Source organism: Biomphalaria glabrata, chromosome 5 (genome assembly GCF_947242115.1).
Source record: "Biomphalaria glabrata chromosome 5, xgBioGlab47.1, whole genome shotgun sequence".
Classification (NCBI taxonomy): domain Eukaryota; kingdom Metazoa; phylum Mollusca; class Gastropoda; family Planorbidae; genus Biomphalaria; species Biomphalaria glabrata.
In genome coordinates, this window is record NC_074715.1 from 35,538,312 (window position 1) to 35,554,288 (window position 15,977).

At 33.3% G+C, this 15,977-nt stretch overlaps 1 protein-coding gene across 2 annotated transcripts in view; it reads left to right on the forward strand.

Annotated features, from left to right (window-relative positions):
• The first annotated feature begins 2,201 nt into the window (after positions 1 to 2,201).
• Positions 2,202 to 15,977, forward strand: part of LOC106066020 (HEAT repeat-containing protein 1-like) — a 31,397-nt gene continuing 17,621 nt past the window's right edge. Inside the window, exons 1-17 of one of the 2 annotated variants that reach the window (XM_013224996.2) lie at positions 2,202 to 2,335; positions 8,815 to 8,995; positions 9,268 to 9,484; positions 10,328 to 10,472; positions 10,602 to 10,703; positions 10,837 to 11,103; positions 11,214 to 11,299; positions 11,523 to 11,786; positions 11,894 to 11,998; positions 12,282 to 12,501; positions 12,887 to 12,979; positions 13,110 to 13,189; positions 13,287 to 13,477; positions 13,565 to 13,686; positions 14,042 to 14,209; positions 15,167 to 15,317; positions 15,460 to 15,617. In XM_013224996.2, the coding sequence (XP_013080450.2) occupies positions 8,854 to 8,995; positions 9,268 to 9,484; positions 10,328 to 10,472; positions 10,602 to 10,703; positions 10,837 to 11,103; positions 11,214 to 11,299; positions 11,523 to 11,786; positions 11,894 to 11,998; positions 12,282 to 12,501; positions 12,887 to 12,979; positions 13,110 to 13,189; positions 13,287 to 13,477; positions 13,565 to 13,686; positions 14,042 to 14,209; positions 15,167 to 15,317; positions 15,460 to 15,617 (2,511 nt within the window). In that variant the 5' untranslated portion in view covers positions 2,202 to 2,335; positions 8,815 to 8,853. Of the gene's footprint in view, positions 2,336 to 6,731; positions 6,975 to 8,814; positions 8,996 to 9,267; positions 9,485 to 10,327; positions 10,473 to 10,601; positions 10,704 to 10,836; positions 11,104 to 11,213; positions 11,300 to 11,522; positions 11,787 to 11,893; positions 11,999 to 12,281; positions 12,502 to 12,886; positions 12,980 to 13,109; positions 13,190 to 13,286; positions 13,478 to 13,564; positions 13,687 to 14,041; positions 14,210 to 15,166; positions 15,318 to 15,459; positions 15,618 to 15,977 lie in introns of those variants that run through there. The other variant, XM_056029933.1, reaches the window with a different exon arrangement.

The window sequence follows — 15,977 nt, forward strand, 5'->3', positions numbered from 1 at the left end:
ACCAGTGTTTCTCAAACTTTTTTGTCTGGTGGCACAGGAAAAAAACTACAAAAATATCGCGGCACACCACGAAGAGCAACAATTGTTTTATAATAAAAATAACAACAAATTATACCTGTTTTTAAGTATTACATTTAATGTGAAGGGTGTGTTTGTTTTTGAGAGCAAATGGGATCTAATCGAGACTCCAGAGTTGGCAAACAAACTCGCATTTCATCGTCTATTGTAAGCATTTCTCTTTTGTTAGACTTGATTTCAGACAGTGCTGAAAATCCAAACTCACAATGAAGATGCAAATGGAAGAATTATTTTAATTGCTTTTAAACTGATTGCAGGATATAATTTGTTAATTGAAAAACACATCCAGGCTTTTCTCGGCAAAACTTGTCTTAAGAACTGAATCGTTTTTTAAATCAATGAGCTGTTCTGCTTCTTCAGTTGTCAGATTGTAGCTTCATTGTTTCCTAATGGATAGCTGACCCATCCATATTCATTACTCCTAACTGTTGGAAAGTAATGCTGCAATGCTGACTGCAGGTGTGTCAATGTGTCCAGAATTTCGGGGGTGATTTCTTTATTTGAAGCACATTCATAGTAAGTAGGAAAGCAGTCCTTTCAAGATCTTACTTTGCCACAAAGACTAATTTTCACCAAATGTCTTCAGTTTTGAGGATGCAGTGATGAAGGTTTCCGATGGTCCTTGAAGACTTAAATTCAATGAATTTAATTTGTCAAATAAATAAGAGAGAAATGTCGCCTTAACCTCAGATCTCGTCATGAATAGAAAATACAAAGTCTTTTTTTTCAGCCTCCAAGAATGAAATCAGCTCAACCTTGAGTTGGACAACACGCTTTAACACTTTTCCCCCTGGAGAGCCAACGAACGTTGTAGTCTGAATCCATTGCTTCACAGAGCTGAGAGAAACGTCGGGATGCAAGAGGTCGAGATTTTATGAAGTTTACAACTTCAATCACTTGGTTCAGAACAGACATCAAATCTTTCGGCAAAGATTTGAAGGCAAGGGCCTCTATGTGGATCATGCAGTGAACAACTAATACATTTGGATTTTCTTGACGCACAAGAGTGACGAATTGTACATTGTACCTTCGTTTGGTTCCTTGCTTTTCATTTGACACTTTCGCAGATTCATTCTTGCTAACGTATTTCTCCATGGATAACAATGAATCATGCTTATTGATAATTTGTTATTAGTAGCATACACCAATTTACATGAAACACATCGCTTATTATTATCGTTACCAATTCAAGAACTGTTGTGCGTCTGCTAAGGAGGCATACATTTGAGCCTTATAATAATATATAATAACATTGTTATAAACCTGGTGGTGGCACAAATGGGGGTAGTGGTGTGTGTGTGTAGTCAGCCGACGCAAATCGCCCCAGGCCAGCCCTAGACGAGCGGTCAACCGTGACGAGCTACGATGGTCAGCCGAGACGAGTGTCAACACGGCGGTTCGGGAAGGATCGACGGCGGTCCGGGAAGGATCGACGTTGTGAACAGAGCTCAGGAGCGTCACGAGAGTTGTAGTCATCTGACCACCTAGAAACGTCGAGCGGCGTTCTGTCCGGTTCGAGAAGGCCAGTAGGGACCCTATATAAAGAGCGAAGGTATCAGAGACCAGTCAGTCACAACTTCCCGATCTACAGTTCGTTACAACGGCTTAGTACCAGTCCAAGGCGAGACAGAGAGACCAGTGCACGAGTTGATACGGCGGATAGATATTTGTACAGTCTTGTGTTACGTGCTGCCAATTGTACAGTATTGGCTGTTATTTATCGACATTAAACCATTACGTTATTTTGAAGCCCAGAGTTGTCAAGTTCTTTAAGTTGGTGGTGTAAGGTGCAGTTTGCAGAGAGCCTGGATAGAGAGATACGTAACAATATATTTATAGTAGGCCTACACAATTCCATAACCTGAATAGCTAACACCCACTTCCGTCAATATGGAGCGATGGTCGTTGTAAATGGAGATGTCATTCCTATTAAAATAAAAATTTAATAGTAGGCAGACCTGTGCAACGCTGCACGTGTGGCGTTCTGAAACCTCTCGCGGCACACCAGCAAATCTTCGACGGCACACAGTTTGAGAAACACTGCTCTAGACTCTAGACTATATGTGGTCTTCAATGCCAAAGTTACTATTTCACGATTTCATCCCTTTCCGTCAAGGGAGACTACTAGCGTTGAATAATTCTAGTTTTTAATACACATTTATACACATGGCGAAATTAAGTCTTCATCTACCAAAAAGAAATTTTATTATAGATCTAAAATTAAACCAGAATTAAGAATAGATCTACTTCTGTACTGGTAATGTGTCACAATTAAGGTTTAAGCGCATATTCATTAATAATAAAAATAGATCTAGATAAATTCTAGATAGATCTAGATCTATAAATGTATAAATACTAGATCTAGATCTAGAACTAGAATCTATAGTAGATTCTTATATTAGGCACACCGTATTCGGGAACTAGGTCAAATTTTTATTTTATTTTTTTATTTGGTGACGGTTTAACTTACAAAAAAACTGAAAGCAGATTCTTATTCTGCAACTAAAGGACTATAAAAATAGCTGTGTTTCTTTGAATTACCACTCATAGTCAAGATTTAATTTTAAAATAAATCAGGTCACTTCATGCTCCTGTAATAAACGCAGTTTTTGTGCTTTCTCCTTCAGCACACATCGAGCACCGTTAAGAAACACCACTATGTTATTGCTAATAAATTATATCTGTGTTAATTAAAAATTATTTAGATTGTATTAAAAGAAGTAGATTCACTTCTGCAATATGTATTTATAGTATATTGTCTCTCTATATATGCCTACCTATATAATCTATGTGTAGAAACAGACAAATAAATCTCTATAAATCATAGATCTATAAATTAATTATTATAATTTAACAATCATGATATTTTCAACTAGGCTACATGTATTCTCTGTCTCTTTCTTTTAATTCACATCCAAGGACCCTCTTCTTTTCATAATTTGGATGTTCGTTTTGTTACATCCCCTCCCTCCCATAGATGCTTATAATTCTTTTCATGACTCTCTCCCCCTTCCCTCCACTGCCTGTATGATAGGTTGTGACACTACACGCTTAGTGTATACCTCTCCTCACCACCAGCGCTCGCCTGGCGTGATCACCTGCAGTGGGCATGGTCTCTGGCTTCAAATTAGCAGCCCGCACTTTTTCTTTCATTCATAAGTTATATATTCTAGATATCTCGATCTAGGTCACATTAATTTATTGAAAAAAATCATAGATTTATTAATCCCAATAATATTTCTTATTACGATTTTGCCTTGTGCACTATAGGAGAATGTGTTTAATTCATTATTATTCATTGAAACACCTCCTTTTTTAATTTTATTTAACAGCTAACAGTATGAATGTGATTGGAATGTCTTTCTAAAGATGTTTGGAAGCTTATTTTGATAGATCCACCAGCCTACGATCAAACAGGCTCATAATATAGCCTTCATCCCTTATATGGGTATGAATTGCCGGGGGAGGTTTAAACAATAGCTTTACATACTTGGTTACCGAGAATCTAAAAAACTGCCATCTGCTTTGGAAAAGCGGAACAAAAATACAGGAACTTATCTAAAATTGGACATGCACTGTCCCGAAACATCGTTTTTAGCTCCAAACATAAAAACAAATTAATTATAAACAAAAAAAGCGACGTGTTTCTTAAAGGAGATTTTGATGAGCTGTGCCTAATATAAGAAGCTACTATACATCTTTTTGACATCATGATCTAGGTCTAGAGTAGTTTATTAAGTTTTTATGCTATTCGGACACCTATAGGCCCAAATTTGAAATTTTGACTTTGACAGCGCATTATTTTACAATGGTTTGACATAGAAAAGAAAATGACTTATCAAAATCTTCTTTAGTTAAAGGAGAATAAGGATGACTACTTATATTTGTACCTCTAACCTATATTTGTTATTCATCCAACTTATTATATTTAAGGTCAAAGAGGCCGTGTGTTTTCATTTAATTCTGACACATTTGACCCACATTATTTGATTCCGGACACCATAATTTATTTCGGACAGTCTCTATATTTAGGCATCAATAAACTCGGATTTTAATTCTATATTAATATTAACTAAATTTTAAGATCCCCAGGCATAGCCCCTCACAGGAAATCATTACGATGTTTTCAAACTATGCATGAATACGAACACAAAAAATAAAAATATGAACACACTTATTCTATCAAAATTAGGTCACTGGAATAGTGTCTTCTACACTGACTTTTAGACTTATTTTATGTTTGTTTATTTTATGTGTGTTGAATGTTTGGGGTTTGCATGATTAGATGTCTGTTGAATGTTTGTGTTTTTTTTTGTTTATTAATTTAATAAATTTCTAGATCTAATACAGATGATCTTTTGTAGTATAGTAGGCCCCTACAGGTTACGATAGCCATTCTGAATCCTCTATATTCTCTCTATATAAATCTAGATCTATCTAGTAGGTCTAGATCTAAGCATTTAACTTCATTCAATGTACCAAGCTCACTCCAAACATTTGCCCATTTATTCTTTATTTAAAAAAACAACAACAAACGAACAAATACAATATAAGATCATTTTTATTGATGTCCAAAACTGGCTGTCCGAAATAAATTTTGGTAAGAAAATCGTAATCTAATTCGGACAACGTATTAATTTTTTTTTTGCATGGAATTAGAAAACTTGGCTTATGAAGCAAATAAATTAGCTCCAAAAACAGAATAATTATTGCCGGGCTCATTAGTGTAGACTTAGCCAATCAAAAAAACTCTAGGAAGAGGTAAAGTCATCCGGGTAACATAGGAAAAAACAACAACCTGACTAACAAATTTGAAATTCGTTTTTCGTACATAAAAAGACAGCTAAATGGAAGGAAATTGGGTCAAAATCATTGGAAAATGGACAAGCACATTATACAGCGCGCTAGTTTTATAATACATATTAAAATAATTATTTAATGACCACAAAAAACAGCGAATGTCCGAAATAAATAAACTACTATACTATCTAGATCTAGAATAATCTAGATCTATAAATGATAATCATAATCTATAATAATTTTGTTACTAGTCTATGACTCTACTCTATCTAATAAAATAATATATTAATACTAGTCTATAAATAATAATAAATCTTTAAACTTTAGTCACTTTTAAATCTGACTTTAGCCTCTTTAGACTTTAATTTAATAATATAATAGATCTACTATCTAGTTTAGTAGTAATATTTATCTAGAATCTAGACTAAGACTTCTAGAATCTAGATCTATCTAGATTTTTTAGTCACTTTAGTCTAAAGTTTAGAAGACTAAGACTTTATTCTAACTTGACTAGATGTAGATATCTAAGTCTAAGACGACTACACTAAGTCACTAACTTAGTCTTACTCACTGCCAGGCTACCGTCACTACCCGTGACTACCGTTACTGTCTGATTCACCAGCAGTAGCTGAGTATGTCACTACTCACTAGGCTAGGTGAGTAGTCTCTGAGTAGCAGTAGTTAGTTAGTAAGTTAGGTGAGTAGGTCGTCTACTTGTCTACGTCACTCTAGTTAGTCTAGTTTAACTTAATAATAACTTAAGTTACTTTAGTTTAGTAGTTACTACTTACTACTCTAGTAAGACTAGTAAATATGGAGTCTAGTAGTAAGTAGTACAGTCTAAGTCTAGGGCCGGTCTAGGCCTAGTTTTTTAAGCCTAGGTCGGCTAGGTCCTCTAGGCTACTCTAGGTCGTCTAGGTACTAGAATGCCTAGATGATACTAATGATAGATATATCATATATAGTCTTATTACTCTTATACTTATAGATCTAGGACAATCTAGGTAGATTACCAGATTTAGTGATTAGATCTAGATTCTAGATCTACCTAGTTCTAGTACTCAAGTAGATTATCATTATTAGAAGGTAGATGATAGTAGATTCACAGTGACAAGTCATTTCACTGAGGCGGGGCTGTATTCGACACTATCTCGAGATCTCTAGATCTAGAGTTGAGACTGACTAGAATGACTAGAGACTAGATCTAGTCACTAATCTAGACTCAAGTAGATCTAGAATAATCTCTGAGATCTAATTTTTTTTTATATTGATCTATACTCTACTCTATACTAATCTAAAGTCTAAAGATACTAATCTAGATCTAACTATTGTAACTATTAATAAATTTTATATAGATCTAATTATAGCATTAATGATTAATAGTTAGTTAAGATAGATTCTAGAACTATAGAGACTAGATTAGTCTAGATATCAATATCAAGATTGACAAGTATCAGTAATTAGATCTACTATGATTATGATTAATATCTATTCTGGATCTATTCTATCATATTGTTATAACCCTGTTCGCGATGCAAAAGGGTTAACTGTGTGATTAGCTGACATATGTGACACAGGCCAGTAATACAGTTTAGCGTGTTATATTGAAAGGCAAGGGACAGTACTGGCATTAACTTTGCACTTGAATCTAGTTAGTTAAGATAGATTCTAGAACTATAGAGACTAGATTAGTCTAGATATCAATATCAAGATTGACAAGTATCAGTAATTAGATCTACTATGATTATGATTAATATCTATTCTGGATCTATTCTATCATATTGTTATAACCCTGTTCGCGATGCAAAAGGGTTAACTGTGTGATTAGCTGACATATGTGACACAGGCCAGTAATACAGTTTAGCGTGTTATATTGAAAGGCAAGGGACAGTACTGGCATTAACTTTGCACTTGAATAGCGCCTGTGTTATGGTCATCTGATCATAAGCCTGCGCAGACCGGAGACACAGTGTAAAAGGAAAGCGGCAGTTTGAGACCGGAGACCGAGACTGTTAGTCGACCATGAAGTTGGTCCTGGTGCAGTCCTCCAGTGAAACAAACGAGTTTAGGAATCTAAGAGACAGTAGAGTTTATGAGTTTAGTAAAGTGATATACAGTCTAACTTTGTAGTAGTTAATTGTGTTGCCAATTGTGTCATATTGGCTGTTTTATTTGACCCTTATTAAAGTTGTCAAGTTCTTGATGTGTTGTGTTGTGTTTAGCAGTGTTTACAGAAGGCCTGATTAGGAGAGAATATCGTAACAATATGATCTAGAACTAAATATTATAAAATTTTAAATTCTATCTATGTCTATATTCTATATTATTATATGGAATAGATCTAGAAATAATCTAGAGATATTACTAGATCTTAGATTTTAGATTAAAGGAAACTCATATGTTTTTGACATTTTTTATGTAGATCTAGATCTAATACATTCTAATAACTAATGACTAATATGTGTTTTGATTTGTACAGATAATGAATATATATATATATATATTCTTTGTTTTTATTTGCAATTTAATCTATTGACTTGCTGTATAACGAAAAACCATACAGTAAAGTTTACATTCTCCTAAAAGAAACATATCTTCATCTATGCGGTTAGATCTAGATCTCATAAGCAAAGAAAAAAAATTTGTGTTAAAAGTAGATTTACATGCTTGACTAACCACAGCAGTATGTATTTTCTCACCTGACCACTCAACACACAAGAAACATTATCTCTTGGCTGTCTTGTCATGACTGACTACAATCACTATATGTAGTTTAGACTAGCCTTACACCTACACTGACCAGTTTGTTAGAATCAGTCAAACACACCATCTTTTTACTTTTTGGGACAGGGAGAGGCTTCTAGATGAAAATGTTACTTTTTTTCTCGAGTTGGTTATCCTTTAGAATGCTTTTAGATCTATCTATATATATATATATATGACTGTACCATAGCTCTGGACTAGGCAGTCACTAAACCTAACAGCCTTTACGGCTATTTTAAGAATGAATTTAAAGATCAAAGATATTATATCTATCTTATCTTATAATATATATATTATACTGCTCCAATTTGATTCCTATTTCTGTAATTCATCTAATTCTCTTTGTAAAATATCTGTGTCTTGTGTTGTTTTTATTGTTCTATATATTATGCAATGGACTGCAAAATAATGACTTTTGTTCCTGAACTAATGCTATTTGGTAAATCATTTATGTCTGTAAATTAAAAATAGAAGTGGACCTAAGACTGTTACTTGAGGTACACCCGAGTTTAAGTTTATTGGTGTTGATTTAGAGCCATTTATTATTACATTTTGTTCTCTCCCTATCAGAAAATCCTTAATCCACTGATGCAATGGACCAAAAATACCAAAATATTTTAATTTTTAAGCAAACTATGATGGTGAACTTTATCAAAAGTCTTTTAAAATTCTAATAAGACAGCATCTATTTGCTCACTATTATCTAAACCTAAATGAAAAATCATCAATTTATTAGTTGTCTTTCACATGATCTATTAGATATTTCCTCAGGACATTATGTTTGTCTAAGTGGTTTATGATGTAGCTACATATTATGTGTTTTACGATTTTACATGTGATGCTGGTTAGTGATACTGGTCTGTAGTTTCCTGGGTCAGGAAGTGATATCTCACACTAGGTATCTGTTTTCAGATGTTTTCAGCCTTGAGCGTAGTACTGTTTTTTGCAAACATATAGTTAAATAGAGTATTGTAAATTTTTATTATTAATTAATTTTTATAAAAAGCATTATATTTATAATGCTTATTATTTTAAAATTTTGCCTGAATTGAAAATGATGAATATGTTACACATCTTTTAGTTCTTTAAGTTTCTAGTCATGGGTTTATAATTGTAACTCACTTTTTTTAAGATGAGCATTTAGTTGATGTAGCATGTGTCTAAAATTGACAGATATTGTATCAAGTCACAAGAAAGTTTAAAGAAAGGAAAATGACTTCTTTAGCTGCCCAGTTAAGACAATTAGCAGTCCCTGAAACTCAAATACTTCTCAGTGGTGACCTGAAGCAAGCTTCTTTTCTTTACGATGAGGGGGAAGCAGCTAAATTTGATAAACAGCATTTCTATAACATAGGTTAGTGAAATGTTAATATGTATGCTTTTTTAACAGAAGATAATGGTCTTATTATTGTTGTTATTAATAAGATTTGGTTCATTTTCTTTTCAGTATGTTTTAATTTTAAAATTATCAAAGTTTGCTCTCACTTTGCCTAAAATAAAACATTATCTCAAAAGAAAGATTACTTTAGTATATTTTATTCAAATCATAAAGTAAAAAAAAAAATGAGGAGTAAATTAAGATTTCATTCACTTCAAATTTTATCAATGTTGTGATTACAAAACCAGGTATTAATGGCCTCCAGCAGTTGATAGAGAAAGATGCAAGGTTCATGGTATATGAACACAACTTGTTCAGCCCATCCTCACAGACCCTACAGCGTTATGTACAAACTTCAGACGTCAACAAAAAACTGGATGACACCATCAATACATTTCTTCTGATGTTATCCCCCTACATGCAGCTTCGAGAAGCTCACAAAGCAATGGAATGGATGGTTCACAGGTACAGCATTTTAAATTCTGTTAGGCTTTGTACCTGAGATGGCTGTTTGAATTTATATGTGCTTGATATTTATTGAGGATAATTAAAGTGAATTGTCATTGTGTCACACTGGCTGCAAAAATATTTACGGTGTTAAATGTTGATGGTTTGAAAATCTCTATAAATACTAAAAAAAAAAATTATTTGAAAAAAAAAAAAAAAGGATTTAGAATAATAAAGTAAGTAAAATATAAAAAAAATAAAGTTCCCTTTTCAGACCATGGGATCTATAGGACAGATGATGAGTGTGTCATGTGGCCAGCACACCAACCAAGCGCCTTTACTTTTCCCCAACTAATGTCAGGTACCCATTAGAGCTCAGGCGCCCTTTAGCTGCCCAGTTAAAACAGCTATAAAGTACTAGTGCTTTATTATATTATATTTAACATCATCTAGTTCAAGTCACTGGGTTGAGATCAAGTGACATCATTATTATTCGAATCTATTCCAGTTTTAGGTTTTAAACATTTTATTTGCTGTTCAGAATTTTAATTTGGTAACTAAAATGAGTTGAAATCATGTCCTTTACTTCTTCATAGCAACACCACACAATTAATTTTTTTGGAATTCCATGTGTGACCCAAAAATGTTTGGAAATCATTGATGTAGAAGTATAGTTATCAGCATGGAACTGCTTTATTAACCCTTCAAGTGCTGAGCCGTTTTACAATGAGTGCATAAACAATGGACACTAACTACCACACGCGCCTTAAGGGTTAATACTACAACGCTTCTAATTATTTTCTTTTAACTATTTGTTTTATTTTGGTTTAGATAGTCTGTTATGAATATTTTATTCTTAAGATATAATGTTCACCTACGCAATGTCGATGTTTTGATGATGAGTGTGCTACCTTATCATGACCAGCAACCATTTGTTATGGCTCTGCGTCTACTGAAAATGAATAGCAATGAGTGTATCAAATGGAAATGGCTTGAACCTGTAAAGGTATGAACCTAAATGTACTTTTTAATGTTCATATTGTGATCTAACTAAAATTAACATGAAAAGAAGACCTATGGCTTTTAAATAATAGTTGTTTTTTTTTTATTTTTTTTTTTACATTCAATTTTCCAGAAAGGTGGAAGCTTCTTGCCCAGACAGACTCTTATTCAACATTGCAAGTCTGTCAAAGGTTTTTTAGGATTTATTTGCAACATGCTACAGAAACATATTGAGGTTAGGTTTTTAGCAATACATGGACAAACTAGTATTTTTTTTTTTAAGTAGTAAATTACAGCTATGGTTCAAAATAAAAATATTCAAAGCTTATAGTTTTTTGCTAAATTAAAAGTGCGCTTTTTATTGCCAGGCCAATACAGATGATGAAGGCAACCCATCAGCTCGACATTTGCAAAGAGTAGTTTTGTTCTACACCCAAATTATTACAGGTACTTTGCAGATGGGGCCTCCTTCCGAAACAATGCTCTCCACCTTACTGCCGGCTATCACAGTTGGTCTTAAGTCACAGCAGCTACCTGAGCTAGTGATGTCCTCCTACATGATACTGGTTCAAATTGTGGCACAGACCTCTTTGGCCAATACATTGCTTGAATCTCTGGTCAATGTCATAGCAAAGGTAAATAATACATTTCAATTTGGTAGTAATAGGGAGGAATTATAATAATATATGATTATAGTATGTGATACCATATTTTTATTGATTAAGTTTTTGTTTTTTTCTCCTAGAATGTTGAACCAAGCCTTTTAAAGAATGCTGTGACTGTCCTTACAATCATGTATCAAAGACAAAATATCACTAGAATACCTAAAAAGTAAGTAGACATCTTTCTTTTGCTTACTGTATAGATCTGTCGACTCCTACTGACATGTAAAATCAGATTTTATAAATCCTGTTGAGCCTACATGTAATGAAAGATCTGGGAGTTATAGAATACTGTCACCAATCAAATGCATGATTTCTATTTACAAGAGAAAATTTTGTAAGTTTTCTTTATGAGTACTTGTTAAGCCATACTTATGTTTTTTTTTGTTTAGAGCTTTCAAGTATTTATGCAGACATGCTTCGCTGAAGCCAATACTGGCTGGTTTAGACAGTGAAGCTAAGATTGAGCCTTTCCTTTGTCCATTCATGCAAGCCCTGACCAAAAAAGCTCTTAAGGAAGTGAGTGTCAATGCTTTAACTAGTGACAGTAATCCAGAAGATAATGAGGATGTATCACAGGCCTCGCCAATGTCACTGCTCATTGAAATGCTTACAACAATGACAATGGAAAAGGATGTAATCATTGTCATATTTAGGTAACTAATTTTTGAGTCAACTTAGTTGTATTGATCTTCTATGATGAACTCTTCATTTTCAAATGTTTATAATTTTAATGAAATAAAATGCAATTTTTTTGTAACAGAGTATTACTAACTTGGTTTGTACAACAAAGATCAGGCTCATCAATGGAGGTAGAGGATTATCAAGTAGATGCTCCTTTTAGATTATTCAGAATTTTAGAAAACAGGTTGGTTGTTTTTTTAAGCAGTTTACATGATTAGTAATGAAGTGATTTAAAATTTAAAGAATTTGTTTATACTTAAATTAGGAAATAGGTTTTAAATAATGAATTGCAAATATGAAGAAAATGAAAGTGATGGGATAGTTTGCCTCTCTGCCCATTTCCATGTTCTCATTATTTTGCTATTCCATTAAAGGCATTGGAAGTGGCAAATAATGATTTGTTAATTAAAGCACATAGAAATAAAACAACAAATAACTTTTTTTTTTCTTGCCTTCATTTCCTCAAGATTTTCAACTATTGTAGAGAGTATTATACAGGAAGCAGCTGACAATGCAGATGATCCTGAGATGCAAGAAGTGATTAGAAATCTTTTAGAAAAATCAGCTACTTCAGCTCAGCAGGATCTGAACACAGACCCAACATCTAACTTAATAATCTGTCTATACCATAGACACAGCATTGTGAGAAAGCAAGCTGTAGAAAGGTTGCTCCAGGATGTTAACTTGGTAACTGATCAGTTATAGTTTTCTCCTACTCTTCTACTTTTTAGGGTTCATAGTGCTATTCAAATCTCCTTTTAAAAACAGTTTCCCTTAAATTCTCTAGGGATTCTCCTCAAATTTTAACCAGACAACTCAAAATTTCTACCAAATATCATAGATGGGATCTACTGACACTAAACACTCAAGAATAATGAGAGTCTCTTGTATAGAGCACACAGAACACAGTTCCAATTTACAATATTAAATAATTTAATTGCACAAGCTTGACTTGTAAAATATACAAACAATCCTTCTAAATAAATTGACATAGTATAAAGAAATCTAAATACTCACTCTTACAATTCTTTAACATTAAAAAAAATATTTATTTTTACTTTTTTTGAACTAGTTGGATGATAAAGCTAGTGTTCAATCTGCATTGGCATTGAGGCTACAGGATACAGATCCTACAGTTGTTGCTGCTGTGTTAAACAACCCATTGGTTAGTTTGAATTTTAGTTGAATTATCTCAACAATTTTAAAATGAGATGACTAAAGTTGTTATCATTCAGTCCGCAGTGTTAACTATTAAACTGTGTTCATTCAATACATGTCATTTTTTGTTTCCTCAGGGTCTTTGGGAGTTATTTGAAGATAAAGTTTTTTTGTATCAAACTTTATTGAAGAAACTTCAAAATATTGGCTCTGAAAAGTAAGCAAATTGTAGAATGATTATTTTAAGGTTTTTATTTTTTGTATTTTTTAATATTTTTTTTTAACTTTTGTATTTAAATGTGTGTCTTTAATAGGAACACAGTTAGAGATATTACTATCAAGGCCCTGTGCTACTTACCTGACAATGTGGCAGACGAAATTGAAATTACTGGAATCATTATGTCCTATTTTCTACCAGCAGAAGTGGAAGATATGGAGCTTCTCCAGAATATTCTGAACTCATCCCTTGCAGGAAGGCACAGTCTGCTCATCCATCTTAAGAAACGTGAGTATTTTGTAGAGGTTATTTGTGCAAATATAAATGAAAAACTTAGTTTTCTTGAACTGATGAAAATATTTTGCTTTGTCTCAGATTGGCAACCTTGTTTAAACCAGAAAATTGCAAGTGCTGATGATATGGCTAGTTTGTTTGTTAAACTGATAGATGCGCTGACATCTTACATCATTAAAGGAAACATGCCACCAGACAAATTTGTAATTATGCATTTATTACTTTCTTGTTAAGATGTTCAGGTGACTTGAGAAGTGTTTTGCTATATACAAAAATCTGAATTTATTTATTTCCTACTAAGTGCTAGTAGTTCTGCTTCTATTATTGTCCTTACTAAGTGTTAGTAAATTGTTGTAAATAACAAAACAATTATGTGTATTTAGTAGTGGATTTATTTACTTGAGAAAAGTGGAAACCAATGTAACATATATTCAAAGATGCATTTAACAGTTGTATACCACTATGTACAAATTATTTACTTATGCTTAACTTATTCATGACTTCTCATTTCAACCTTACTGTTTGTCTTGTCATTAATTGGTGTGTTTATTTGTAAAGGTGGAGACTCTGTATACAAATCTTCATGTTAGCTCCAACCTAAGAACAGCTGCCTTCATTATTTTATGTGTCTGTGAACATTTGATCCAAACTGTGACCAACCAACTGGTGAAATCTAGTCTTCAGAGGTTGACAGCCTTTTTCATCTCAGATTTAACTCTCAACAAGGTCTGTAGACACAAATGTTGACATTGTTTTGTACACAGAAAAATAACATAAAATGTATGCTTATTGTTATCCATTTGGGGGATTCGTCCTGCAAAATAAAAATGATGCTCATTTGTTCTGCAGTGACACAATTTTGATACATTCTGAATTCTGATAAATATCTGTATTGAGTTGATTGAAGTTCAACCCTTTCAAAGTCAATCCATAAATAAAGAATATCAAGCCAATGCATTGAGATGTATTTGAAATCACAGTGACCTCAAAAAACTATATAAATATTTCTACTATTAACTGACAATAATGTAGCTTTACTGATTATGAACTGAACATAGCTCTCTTATAGTCTTTTAAAGAGACCTTTCCAGAAAGCATTGACGCTTTCCTGCTGGCCAGTGTACTTTTTTAGAAAACATCTGGTCAAGGTCTTTACCAGAACATTCACTGGTCTTCAAGAAAGTAATTTTTTTTCTTTTTGACCTACTTAAACTTACTTTCGACTAAGTATACTGTTAAGCCTGACACTAAGTAAGTTCCCCATCAGACCTTGTGATCTATAGGGGCAGATGATGTAATGTTCATCTGTTTCTGTGGCTCACGGTTAACAAGAGTGTTATGTGGCCAGCACAACGAACAACCATCTTTACTTTACCCCCAACTAATGTCAGGTACCCATTAGAGCTAGGTGGACTCAGAGACACCTTAAAGATTCCGAAATAAAAAATCCCAGTCTTCACCGGGATTCCAAACAGGTTTGGAAGCCAAGCACTTTACCACTCATCCACCACACCTGCAAGCGTGACACTAATTAAATTTGTAGACAATGTAGCTATGTTCATTAGACATAATTCTTTATACATTTCTATATGGCCAATAGTGTATTATAAAATGTATGCAATGTGTTGTACAAAGTAATAGATTACCCTTACAAAATGTTTCATTTCAATGTTATTGTTCTAGCACATCATACTAGTCAAGAATGACAATGTGAGTGCCATCAGCCTATCCCAATGTTTGAGTGTCATTGTGTCACAGGATCACATTCCCATGTCATTCTTTGTTCCTTTACTGGACAAACTGGCCATGAAATCTGTACTATTATCTCTCAAAGGTTTGTCTGGGTTATTGTTTTTTATATATCAAAAATATGCACTTTTGACTGTAAGTACTAAATGGTGGTATACTCTTAAATAATCCTGAATTAAGTTATTATCAGAATAATAAACATTTTGTTTTATATTTACAATATTTAGATGCCAATTTTTGGATGTTGTCGACTGGCCAAACAAGCGTGGAATCCAATTGGCTTCAGACCATTGTTATTATCTTCAGTCTTATGTTTGAGCTGTTAAATCAAAAGAAAAGTGTACCCCACGAGCTGGCTAAGACAAATATAGCTCATTTGCAACAGGTAACATAGAGCCTAATTAACTTTGACAGCTGTAGTAGAGATGCCTACTAGTACACATCATATTTATTTAGTTCACAAATTAATACCAAAATGCTCAAATACATTTATTTATCTAAAATGGCAGAAAGTATCTCCTGCAGGAGATCTAAAGCTACTGCTATAGTCACTTGTGACTGAGCTTGGTTTCATTACTTATGAAATCCTAAATTAAAAGATTGAAATTAGAGACATTCAACGCCAAGTGTGCTAGCAAAAGAGAAGCAGAAAAAAAAAGCATTCTTGATACCATCCACTCTAAAGTCAAAGTCAAGTTACCTTTCAGACCTTTTGATCTATAGGGCAGATGATGTAAAGGTCATA